At 52.4% G+C, this 11,592-nt stretch overlaps 1 protein-coding gene across 1 annotated transcript in view; it reads right to left on the bottom strand.

Annotated features, from left to right (window-relative positions):
* The window catches only part of FRAS1 (Fraser extracellular matrix complex subunit 1), a gene marked incomplete at both ends in the record, with an annotated part of 49,120 nt that overhangs the window by 17,066 nt on the left and 20,462 nt on the right, over positions 1-11,592 (bottom strand). The window contains 12 exons of the mRNA XM_010134267.1: positions 397-559; positions 747-895; positions 1,848-2,095; positions 2,591-2,716; positions 3,331-3,462; positions 4,040-4,072; positions 4,277-4,414; positions 4,833-4,947; positions 5,975-6,091; positions 6,766-6,944; positions 8,490-8,643; positions 9,934-10,260. Of these exons, the coding sequence (XP_010132569.1) occupies positions 397-559; positions 747-895; positions 1,848-2,095; positions 2,591-2,716; positions 3,331-3,462; positions 4,040-4,072; positions 4,277-4,414; positions 4,833-4,947; positions 5,975-6,091; positions 6,766-6,944; positions 8,490-8,643; positions 9,934-10,260 (1,881 nt within the window). The remainder of the gene's footprint in view (positions 1-396; positions 560-746; positions 896-1,847; positions 2,096-2,590; positions 2,717-3,330; positions 3,463-4,039; positions 4,073-4,276; positions 4,415-4,832; positions 4,948-5,974; positions 6,092-6,765; positions 6,945-8,489; positions 8,644-9,933; positions 10,261-11,592) is intronic.

The raw sequence follows: 11,592 nt of genomic DNA, 5'->3' as shown, positions 1-11,592 counted from the left end.
AAAGGAGGGAGAGGACTTCAAAAGGCTTTGCTAAGGAGTCTGAAATGCTCCCTATCGCTCCAAAGCACCAGATGTTTCCAGGCCTGGCTTCTGCTCACCTTTTACACACAAGCTGGTGAAATAAGGGGCAAAATACTCAACAGGGATAAGCCAGGCTTGTTCCACTGGTATCGACAAGACACCCTGGGGAGAGCCCAGCTCCTGACTAGGACAGCTGTGAGCAGACAGCGATGCAGCCGATCTGCCAGCCTCCTCTGGAATTTGTTCACCCTTTGCACTCCCGGGAGTGCATGTGCAACACCGCATTTCTTCAGCGATTTCCCCTCAGCCCAAGAGAACTGTTTGATTCCTCACACACGCTTGTCACCGTTCCTAGTATCCAGAGCAGCCACTCACAGTGATATGGTCGGCAAAAGCAATGAGTGACGGCACTGTCTGGGCAGAGATGATCGTGATGGTGAACATCTGCCCGTCAAGCCGGTTGTTATCGGCATCGAAAACGGCGAAGTGGAAGACGTCCGTCACCGGCTGACTGCTGGTCTCAAACGTGGTGGAGTAGCTGTGAAAGTCAGAACAGGGTCTGGGTCAGGGGGTCTCACCAACAGTCAAGCAAACACATCCCATCCCTGCTGCTAGAGGCGAACGTGCCCTCTTGCTGCATTTTACGGACTCGTATAGCCCAGAGGTGCCTGCAGGAAGCCCCTGAGCCCACAGGCACGGCTCGATGGAGGAGAGCTCTTTGCTACCTGATCCTCTGGCTGTTGATGTCTTCCATGGTGAAGTTATAAACCTTGGAAAGCTCTCTGTTGCGAGAGCCCGATGCACGGAGGAGGGTGCCGTAGGCAGGCAGAGATACCAGCTGGATTCTTATCTCCGAGTCGGCAGAATTGTTGTCCTAAACGTGAAGAAACAAACCAAGTCAAAACAAGACGGGATGGCTTTGGTTTCCCTCCACTAAAAACGGAAGGAGGGATAAAATGTTTTATAGGGGAGTCTACCAAGGTAGCAGGTGAATATTAAACCAAGCTCTGTAGATCAGAAGAGAGTCAACCGGGCTGGTATTGTCAGAATTTACCACAAAATTTTCATTTTCTCTTAGAGGTTTTTTTTTGTGTCCTTGTATCACATCAACACGATCCGCCAGACAGAGGCCTGATATTTTTGTTTTCGAATGACTTCCCACTCCTAGTGGACTGGACCATTTCTGCCTCGTCCCACCCACTGCAGCTCCCTCCCCACCTCTTGGAGAGCCACTACCTCAGGTCTCTCCAGCCTCACACACGCACTGCAACCTCTCCTCCCTCCTCCCTAATGGGAGCGTATCTGCCCGTCCAAAATCCACTGCTACATCATCTGCAAGGAGCAAAACACCCTTCTCCTGAATTTCACCAGCAGGATAAACTCTGGTACAACATGTGACCCCCACGAGCAACTTCGAGCTACCCAGGAGGGCAGCTGCTAGGGCTGTCTAAACCTCCCCCACTTCGAATACGTCCAGAAAAAGGAGGAGACAGTTTGGGAAGGGGGTGAGGGGGCTGAAGCTGTCAAGGGATTACCACTTAGCAAAGCCACGTGCTTTATTAGCAAGTCTGTTGGATACAAAAATCTGGGATTAACCTGGGTCTCATGTTCAGCGGCAGTTCACTTCTGTTAAACAGGGATAACCTTAAAAACTTAAAACTTCTTGGATGACAGAGCCCATTATCCCCTTTTTGGCAGCAGCAGTCAGGACAGAGCCCAAGCTCGAGCTCTCTACCAGGAATCCCCGCTGCCGGCAGAGAGGCGTGTGGTGAGAGCTCTCCGGGGGTATAAGGACAGGGAGGCGGGCAGCACAGAAAGAAGCTTACACTGTAAGCGAGGTGCAATCGAGAGAGGGTCACCGAGCTTTTACTAGCCACGGTGACGGCCAACAGGCAGCCCGGGGCCAGCCGCGGCCCATTGTTATCCAGCAGGGACACTTCCACCCTCAGCACTGTGGTGACTGTGGCGACACCATCGGTGACAGAGATTTCCATGCTGTCCTCTGCTGCCGAGGAGCCGTCGTGCACGTACTGCAGAGCGTTCCGAGTGACGTCCTCGTAGGTGAAGGTGTCACCTTCCCAAAAGGAAAATGCACAAGTCAGAAGACAGACTCTGTGCAGAGCACCAATCCAATTCAAACGACCCGAGGCTCCGGTTTAGCAGGAGACTTAATGGTGCTCTAACCCGGCGCTTAGTACCATCCCGACAGGGACGTGAGTTATGAGGACATTCACTAAGGAGCTACCGCAGACGCAGGGCAGAGGAAAAGCTGTGACTTTCACAGTTTCACAGGCATGGGAGTGCACATATCCTCTTTCTTCCCAGCTGCTTTGTGAGCTCAGCCTGTCACAGCCAAGTCCTCCCTCTCCGCGTCTTCTGCTTGCACTACTCTCCTACAGATAATATCTGTTCATCCCCAGGAGCTTTCCACTGCGGGATCCCCCCAGGTTTACGTGGACTCCAGCAGAAGTGTCCACTATGCCACTGCACTATGCGACTTCGGGTATGACCTACCACGTGCCACGTGCCACCACCAGGGACAGGCTGACCCCTCTCCTGTTCAACTCACCTGCCCCCATGAGCTCCTGCACGCCTGCGCTGTACTTGAGCACAATGCCGTGGTGAGGAGGTTTCACCAGCTCAAAGAAAAGCCCCTCGGGAGCCGTATCCGTGTCGCTCACGGCTAACTGGATCCCTGTGCCAGAGAAAAAAGAGTGTGGCTTCAGCATCCTCAGACATGACACCGGGAATGTCCCTCCGGTCTTGCGAACTGAGTCAAAAAACCGCAATTCAGTCAGTATGTGAAAAGTAAAATCGTGCCGGAGCTGCCCTAGCCCCAGAGCTTGCTAGTTTCGGGGAATTTAGTCCCCTGATGGTGCTCAGAGCAGAGACTGTATCAGAGAACTTACTGCCAGTACGGCTCACACATGACAGCCAGGAAACCCTCGGCTTACAGGAGAGATGTGCACATGTTTGTGTCTACAGAAACCCCGGAGAACTTGCGACACGAGCAGAAAGCGGCTCATCCTGAACAGCCCGGTGTACCAGATCACACTGCTAACCAACGGCTCAGCGACTGCAGAGCAGCCTAAGAGGCAACGAGAGGAGCAGCAGGTCCCTGGGGGTGCTCTCCCCTGCCCCAGGCAGCCAGCGCTGGAGAGTGCTCCTACGTCCCCAGGCGCTTGGCTGAGGCACCGGACAGCGGTGAGGGAGACCCCAACTCTCCTCCGCTCCACCCAGGTGGCCTGCTGGCACTCAACGCCGCGCCTCAGGCGGAGCCCTGCAGCCCAGCCCTCGCGCCCCACTCACCAATGGTGGATTTGCCGCCCTGGCTGACCTCCAGGGAGGGAGCCGCGATCTGGAAGACTGGAGGCTGCTGCTCCGCGGACAGCAAATGAATGACGAACACCATCTCCGGCGTGGTGTGTTCTCCACCCGACACTAGACACAGACAAAAAACACACCCGAGAGTAGAGATGTGCTTTCAGGGACTCCCCGGGGAAGTTCCCGGCAAAGCCACCGCATCGCTGACCTCCCTCCCACCTTGGGGGACCTGTGTTGACGGAGACACACCCCCTGCTCACAACTGTGTGTACGGACTATCGACTGTACACCTACGAGGTGTGCTCAGGAGTCAGACCTTTGCTGGTGATCCTGCATATCCATGCTAGGAATCACAAGGAGAGGGGACGATGTCTCAAACAAGCAAGCAGTTATCAATACCAGTTTAATGAGGGGCACGTTTCCACGCTGTATTTAAAAAAACAGCGTAAAACTCTGATTGTTCACAGACAGGAATCGGGTTTAGAGGACAGATTCCAGGTAACCACCGGAATTAGCTTCTCTAAAACCCTGCTGGGGCACAGGTGAATTCCTGTTCCCCAGGCAGGGGCAGAAACTCCTGCCCGGCGCCCATAGGTGTGCCTGCAGCAGAAGAAAGGCCGAGGGGTAACAGGCAACGTGAAGGGCACAAGGTAACAAGTGCTTTGGCCAGGAAGGAGCCAACGGTTCGACATACCTGTGAATCGGAAGGTCACCGACTCCGGGAGACCTGCCAGGACAAACACAAGCACAGGTAACTGTGGTCAGGAGAGGAGAGCACGTACTGACGGAGAAAGCCAGTGCCCACAGTCAGCCAGGCTGGAGCCTCTCCTCCCCAAGCGAAGCGCGTTCCTCGATTTCCCTGCCCTTGGACCAGCAGTCCGGCTACCCGCACCAGTCTGACTCGCTCTGTGAAGAACATCCTGCTCCTCACCCGCGAAGGAGAACGCCATCATCTCTCTCAAGTGCGGCGCTGCAGTCGGCGGACGGTAGGCAATCTTGCCGTGGTTGATATCGGCTTGGCTGAAGAACCTGGCTGGGGCGAGAGGCCTGTCTCTATGCTCCACGATACCTGCGGAGGCAGAGCGCTCAGAATTAACAGGAGGAATCTGTCTTACTGTTAAAACAAGATAGCAAAGGCCACAGCTGCTGCTTCTCTCCCTTTTTGCATCTTCAGCAGTTCCTGTAACTGCATTGAGGACGGGTTCTTGGGACACGGGACATTAAACAAGGATTCCATGGGCATTTCTCCAGATACCGCGCACTAGGAGGGGGAAAGCAGAAAGCCACAGGGTACAACACTCAAAATATTCCATTCAATATATTCCAGCCAGCTCTGCAGTTCGCTCCTAAACAAGCCAAAGACATGGGGTTCAGAAACGTGGTGCTGGGAAGCTAACGAAGGAGGCCAAACAGGTTAACGCCACAGAATTCCTTAACAGATGCCTCCACAGAACGATGCTCGGAGGGAAAATGAGGTGTGCACTTGCCTTGGCCAGGAGCGAGGGGGACAGTCACGTTAAAGAGGATTTTCTCACTGGGAACCTCCGGGTCTACAAAGGAGAGGTGATGGGGCTCAATCACCGTCACGCGGTCCTCCAGCACCTCAACAGACACATCAGACCATGAGCATCAAGGCCAGAGACATGGCAAGCTTCACCCCACGACGCAGCGAAGGAGAATTTGCTTGGCTAGAGCTAACTACCATTTGCAATCAGCTAGAGCGAAGCTCAGGCTCCAGAACGGGGGAAACGGGTGACTCGACTGAGGAAAAACCAGTTCTAGACGCTTTGCCCAGTTTAACCACCGAGGGGTCACCCAACTTTCCGTGACCTTTCCCAGCAGGACACTCAAAGGGAAGGCCAGAGGTATGGGAAGACTGAACGTGTAGTGCTGGCTTTCCAGCCGAGGCGCCAGCGCAGTTCTGAAGGAGTTTGAAGACGGATGAACAGAACTCAGTCACGCTGATGCAGCAAGGAAGCGCAATTTTATGACGGAAAGATTTAAGGTTATGGTTGCTTTATAGTTGCCTCCAAGGCCTATTTGTCTCTCCCAAAGGTAGGACTTGCAGGTGCCGACGTGCCCCTCGCTAAAACGAGTTTTACGGCACTATTGAATTTTGTGGTGTGTAATTAGCTATAAAACCCAGCACCGCGCGGCTCGGCCAGACATCTCCCCCATCAATTTTGTCAATAATGACAACAACAAAAAGTCAAGAGCAGAAAGATACATCGCTGGCTATTGCTCCACGTAGCAGTCTGAGCATGTTTTATTAGTGACCGGGAAAGGTCACCGCTGCTTTAAACCCTGACGCAGCAGTTGTGTCACGGACTTTTCACTAATCCCTCTCCCGCAGCTCCCTCTGGCTGTTCCCGGTCCCACGCCAGGCGGGCTGTGCTGGCTTAGATGTCCTTCGCCTCCCCTTAGGAGGCTCCTCCGAGGGAGCCACTGCCCGTGGGAGGTCTGCCACCTCTGCCCTCCTGCCCTGCAAGGGCCTCTCGGCGTGCTAAGGGAGCTAAAGGCTTCTCAGGCAAGGGTAAGAATGCCGTAAAAAGACGCTAAACAGACTTTTCTCTTCTCTCTCTCCCTCTCCTTCCCAGTCTTACACCCACCAGTGTGAGATCACACTTACAGCCATGTGCAAAGAGGAGCCGAGGGAAAGCTGAGGCGCTCGGGGCGTCTGCGGGAGAACAGCGACGTTGAACACGTGGCTCTCCAAGGTGGCTTGTGGACCGGCAGAGCTGGAGACCTGGGAAGGAAAGAGGACACGACTGGATCCCTGACAGAGGACCCCATACACCCACTGCTCCCACTCCAAGGTGCTAACTCCAAACATTTCACTCCAGCAAAATGTTTACCCTCGAAGAGGAATGGGGCAATTGAGCTAAAGATCAGCTTGTTCAACACCCCCACTCACAAACTCCTCGTTATCACTTAGCTTAATTACTTCGGAAATTACCTTAATTGCCTCTCCGGTGCTGCAGTAACAGCTTCTGGCTTGCAAACCAGATGTACCAAGCACCGCGTGCAAGTGTTCACGTAGGCTTAGCGCTACAGGAGGCTGTTAAAGCTGCCAAGCCAACGGCGAGGACCTGCCTGAGGAATTTTACGGCTGCTAAACCTGTGGGGAGGTGGGATTTATTGGGGTATTACGTCTGCTGGGGAGTATTTGTGGCTTTTGGTCTGTCGGCAGGAAGAAGGACTCTACAGCAAAATGGGAATTATTGGCCTGGGGACTGCAGGAAGGAGGAGGCTTGCTTGGTTTGGAGACTTGCAAAGCAAACAATTCAAAAGAAGGCACTGGGAACGCTTTGCACTTGGGGTAAATATTTTAATTACGGGAGGGCGGTGTGTTTGGTGGTCAAACCTCCCGCCTGAACTGCAAACGGGGCATCAAAACAGCCAGGATGTGAGGAAAAGTACCTGGAACTGGAAAGAGTCACTCTCCACCTCAGATCCAGAGTGCCTGTACCACACGATGCCATCGTTGATGTCCTGCTGGCTGAAAGACGTGGTCGGGGAAGCTGCTCTTCCGTCAGGCAAAAGCTGCCACGAGCCTGCTGGGCCGTCTGCTGGCATCGGGACCAGAAGCACCACCTCGCCTGGGCAAAGCAAAGATGAACAGCCAGAGCACAACGTGTCAGCAGACAAGAAGTCTACTCAACCGACTTCTCCGAACAGACATCTTCACCTGAAGAAGATGAAGGACCTCTGTATGCCCCAGCTTTGGCTCTTTCTCCAAAGAGGAGCTTTTATATCTCTAACTTCCAGCTTATTCCTCATTTTTGTACTAGAAATAGAGTCTCAGCTGGACTCAAGCATCACCGGCTTCTCTGCAGACAGGAGAGCAGGATGGAGGCATGTCCCACGGTGACCAGCTTTCCTCACGGGGCTGCGTTGTGAGGTCGCTACGCAGGTTCCACAGGCTTTAATCAAATTACTCCAAGAGCCCAGGGCTACCCACCGAGAGCAGAGCATCAAACCCGCGCTCTCCCATCTCCCTGATGTGAACGTTTTTCTGCAGCACACACGTAAAGGAAATGAGAACCTGACAGAGAGCTGCAGTACCAGAATAAACGGCGCATTTCCCTATTTTACGATGTAAATTATTTGTTTTGGAGTTCATGTAGAAGCTGAGAAAAAATCAGACGTTTCCCCTCCTGTACTATTCTTCACTCTATATAATTTAAATTACTTGTTAGTTGCATATTGTGCTTTTCTACTCCTCTCTGAAAATATCCTTCGTGGCTACTGGCTCGGAAGCCACATATAGTGTAAATCACATCGACCCAAAGGAGGTCGGGCCGGCGAGTTGTTCTTCCCTCCCAAAGCAGGAAAAGAAACCGTTATTACAGCTAATCCTAGCACTGTTTTCCCTCCTGTCTAAAAGTCCAATTATGATTTCCTACAGGTAAATCATTTACCTACAGGTAAATCATAACTCAGGTATGAGCATCCTTGCCATCAGTCAAACACTGAGACAGGCAGACAAACCCACCTTGATTCAGGACCTGCTTTCTACCTTTCTCCATCCTATTTTTCTCCTTCCTTCCTGTGAAACACTGTTTTAGACAAAATTTTGAAGAGTGCTGATTCCTCCTGCTTGTTCCTCACCTGCAGCTACAAACCCGTTTTGTATTATTGCAATTAATTACAGCGGAGATAATGACAGCGATACAAATAGAGGATTATACATTTTGGTTAGGGGTAGGCAGCAGGAGACAAGCTCCTCGGGGAAAAATTCTTGTTTTCATGTAAATGCTTATTAAAAATGAGAAGTCAGCCCTTCATCTGCAAAAACCAGAAGGGGGAAAGCAAATTAATTGCTTCTAAACAGCAAAAACATCACCGATGTGTCCATCAGGTCTACCCGTACAGCAGAAGCAAAGCAACCAGCACCTGCATTGCTAAAGGGATCCTCTAATTCTATCCGGCTCAGCAAATTAGAAGCAACGATATCGATTCGTTGGAGGGCAAAATATATTAATCAATCCTCATTGGCCTGGGCGCTGAAGAGATTCTTTAAGCTGCAGTGTTATGCTCCTTGCTGTGGGCAAAACACCCTGGAATACAGGATGGACACCTTGGGGTGTGGAAAGCAACGCTCCGCAGCTGGTGTCTGACCACAAAATGGCAAAGAGATTTACCGTGTCTTGGCTGGTCCTTGACGATGCTGTAGGTTATCTCGGAGGCACGGGCACCGGGGAGCTCGGCATGCAGAATTGTCTTGGAGATCTGTAGCATGCCTCCCTGGGGCACCCAGACCAGCGCATTGGTCACCAGCTGAGGGCTGCTGCCGTTCTGCAGGCGGGGAGACAGCAGAAAAAGGCTTTTTTGAGATCAAGCAGAGCGTTTTGGAATGTCTTACACGTTCAACCCTGGCTGAATGCTCCAACCCTGGTCCAAGATTGACCTCACACTCTCCTCAAGATCCCCCCACTTCTACAAGATGGGGGAATATTGGATGTCAGGCTAAATTCAGACATGAGGGATAAAAATTTCCCTTAGGCACTACGGCACCAGATCCACATTGCTTTTTCTTGCTAAGTTAGAAAGACATCCAGATCAAATATCTCCTTGCTGCATTGGGACTTACACCCACGGTCCTCTCTTAACCACTTTTGTAAAACTCAAGCCTGCCTGAGCATCCCTCAAAGCCTTCTGCTACGTGGTGGGTTTTCTAACCTTCAAATTATTCCCTTTTGGGCTCTGAATTACCCTGTTAGCTCATGCTCTGTTGGACAGGCGTCCTTTCACACCGGGAATTACTGTATAACGCCATCCAGCAGCACACAGCCACAAGCTCTGTGTACTCAGAGAAGTAATGCGGTTAAAAAAACACACCTTGAACTTGCACAGCTCCAGCCAGGGTCCTACCAGGCTCTTTGGATGCAACCCAAGGGGAAAAAAAACACCCACCAGAGGTGTTACAAACAACGCGGCGCATTTTCCCAGCCCTTCTCCTCTCCTCAGGGCCAGGTAAGCCATCTGGGTAAAGAAACCACGGGCAGGGCTGCTCTTGTTCCAGCAGCCTCCAACAACAACCCCTTTTCCAGCCCCAGACTGCTGCGTGAGTCACATCGCTAATTATCGACGCTAATTACTCCCGCAGCTTTAGGAGCACCCGCAGGGTCCGAGAGGGAGCGGTCCCTCCTTGCGTAAGCAACACAGACACGTAGCAGCGCTCGTAAACCTCGCTGCCGATTTTCACGCCCGAGTTGCTGTGAAAGACATCTAACTCGGCGGAGAGGAGGATGAGAGAGGGGTAATATCTCCTCCTAACTCCTTGTCACGGAGCGGAAGCACTCAGAGATTGTGTAATTCTCAGCTCCGCACATAAAGAGCTGGCAAACAGTGGACTTCTTCTCCGACGGCTCTGTTTTTCATGGCTCTTGCACATTAATTAAGGGATAAGGACATTTTCAGCAACCCCAAAATGCAGGTGACCTCCAAAACGCCAATCAATCCACTGCCTCCTCCTGTCTCTGACCACAGCCTCTCCGTACCGCAGGATTAGTGACACCTCAGGGACACAGCGGTATTTCTCCAGGCTTCCAATCAGCCCGCGAGGGTTTACGGCACAGCACGTACCTCGGGAACAATCTTCATGTGGAACAGGATGTTCTGGAAGTGGTACCCATCAGTCACTTGCAGCAGAGCCGCATCATCGCGGCTGTCAGAGCCGTCGTGAGCGTAGCGCAGCAGCCCGCCGGCGAGGTCGTCCAGGTGGAACATGGGGACTGCAGAAGCTGCGTCTCCAGGAGGTTTGAACAGCCGCCCGTGACGTGGAGGCTCTAAAACCATCAGCACGACGTCCTGAGCGTTGTCGCTGTCTCTCACACCGAGGAACTGCTCTGTTACAGCTCCCAGCTCCCCTCTGCGGACAAGGAGGGGCTCGTTCCTGAACACGTACGGGGCCTGAAACACAAAGGCAGCTCTTAGGTGTTTGCTAAACTTTAGCAAATTGGTTGATCAAAGCCTGGACTGAGAAATGTGGCGTTAAGGAAATCAGCTCACTTCACCCCTGGAAACCTCCATTTCTGTTTAAAATGAGTTGCAGCGAGGGGAAAAACGGGAAGCAAGGAAAACTGTCAGAATAACCCACACGGGATACTAACAGCGAGCCAAACGGAGAGGCGGGAGCTTGAATCGCCATGTCTAAGAAATGAGTGAATCAACCAACATCTTCCATCTCCCAGACAGCAAAATCGGGTGTTGTCAGCGCCACTGCGTATTTATTTTCAAGGACTGCACACGGCTTCATCCTCCCTGTGATGAGGATCAGCTAGAGGCCATGCTTCTGCTGGTTTAAAATAGTTCTAGTCGTCCCCAAGGAAGTTTAAAGCTGCAGCCTCTATTGATCTCGATAAAGAGTCTTTGTCACCGGTAAAACCTTGTCTCGGGAGGGAGGTGATCCCGCAGAGACAGACTCAAAGCCCTGGGAACACTCCTCAGGGAGCGCGCTGCTGCCAGCTCACCCCCGCCTGATTTATCGGCGTTGTTAGGGATGGGCAGGCAGAAGCCCTGTTCTTGGAGCTCACTTAGGTATTCCGGGGCAGCAACTGCAGCTCTTAACTAGGCAAATGTCTTACTGAGGTAAACTAGAGATTAGGCTGAGCAACGATTTCGGCACCGGCCAGAATCGACCGACACACAACAGCATCAAACCCCACAGCTTGTTTCACGCTAAAGGACAAAGTAGAGCGCTCCTCGTTTCCAGCCCTGATGGAACAGCTAATAGGAAATATGATTAAATGCAACAGAGCAGAAGCAGCATCTCCAGACCCAAACCCATCCACCTCTGCCACGATGGAAAGAAATGCAGCTCTCAAACGACTCGTCGTCTGCAGGGATGGGATGATATTGCCTGAGCTAGGCTGTGCTTGAAGAACTCCGTTCTGTAAGGCTGTGCCCTCCCCTTCAACGTGTTTGTGGCACACACCTTCACACCTTGCCTTGTAGAGAGCCCACCCTTGGAAAGCAGACACAAAGATACTGCCTGTAACCACCTCTTGGGCGAGACCCCTCCGGGACACCATGCTACAGGCTTGAAATAACAGGAATAGGAGAGAGGACACTTGGCAGTACCATCGACTTGCCTACAAGCGGTGAGCAGTTCAGGAGACACGCTTCGAACAGCCCACGCTGATTTAATTCCCAGCTGTCCTAGAACAAAGCCCCCTGCCATAGGATCAGTCACCGTGCAGTTGCCCTGCAGCACCCGACCAGCTACTCCATCCGCGGACGCAA

Source organism: Buceros rhinoceros, unplaced genomic scaffold (genome assembly GCF_000710305.1).
Source record: "Buceros rhinoceros silvestris isolate BGI_N320 unplaced genomic scaffold, ASM71030v1 scaffold25740, whole genome shotgun sequence".
Lineage (NCBI taxonomy): Eukaryota > Metazoa > Chordata > Aves > Bucerotiformes > Bucerotidae > Buceros > Buceros rhinoceros.
Note: the sequence above shows the minus strand (reverse complement) of the source record. Positions and strands in the feature narration are given on the sequence as shown.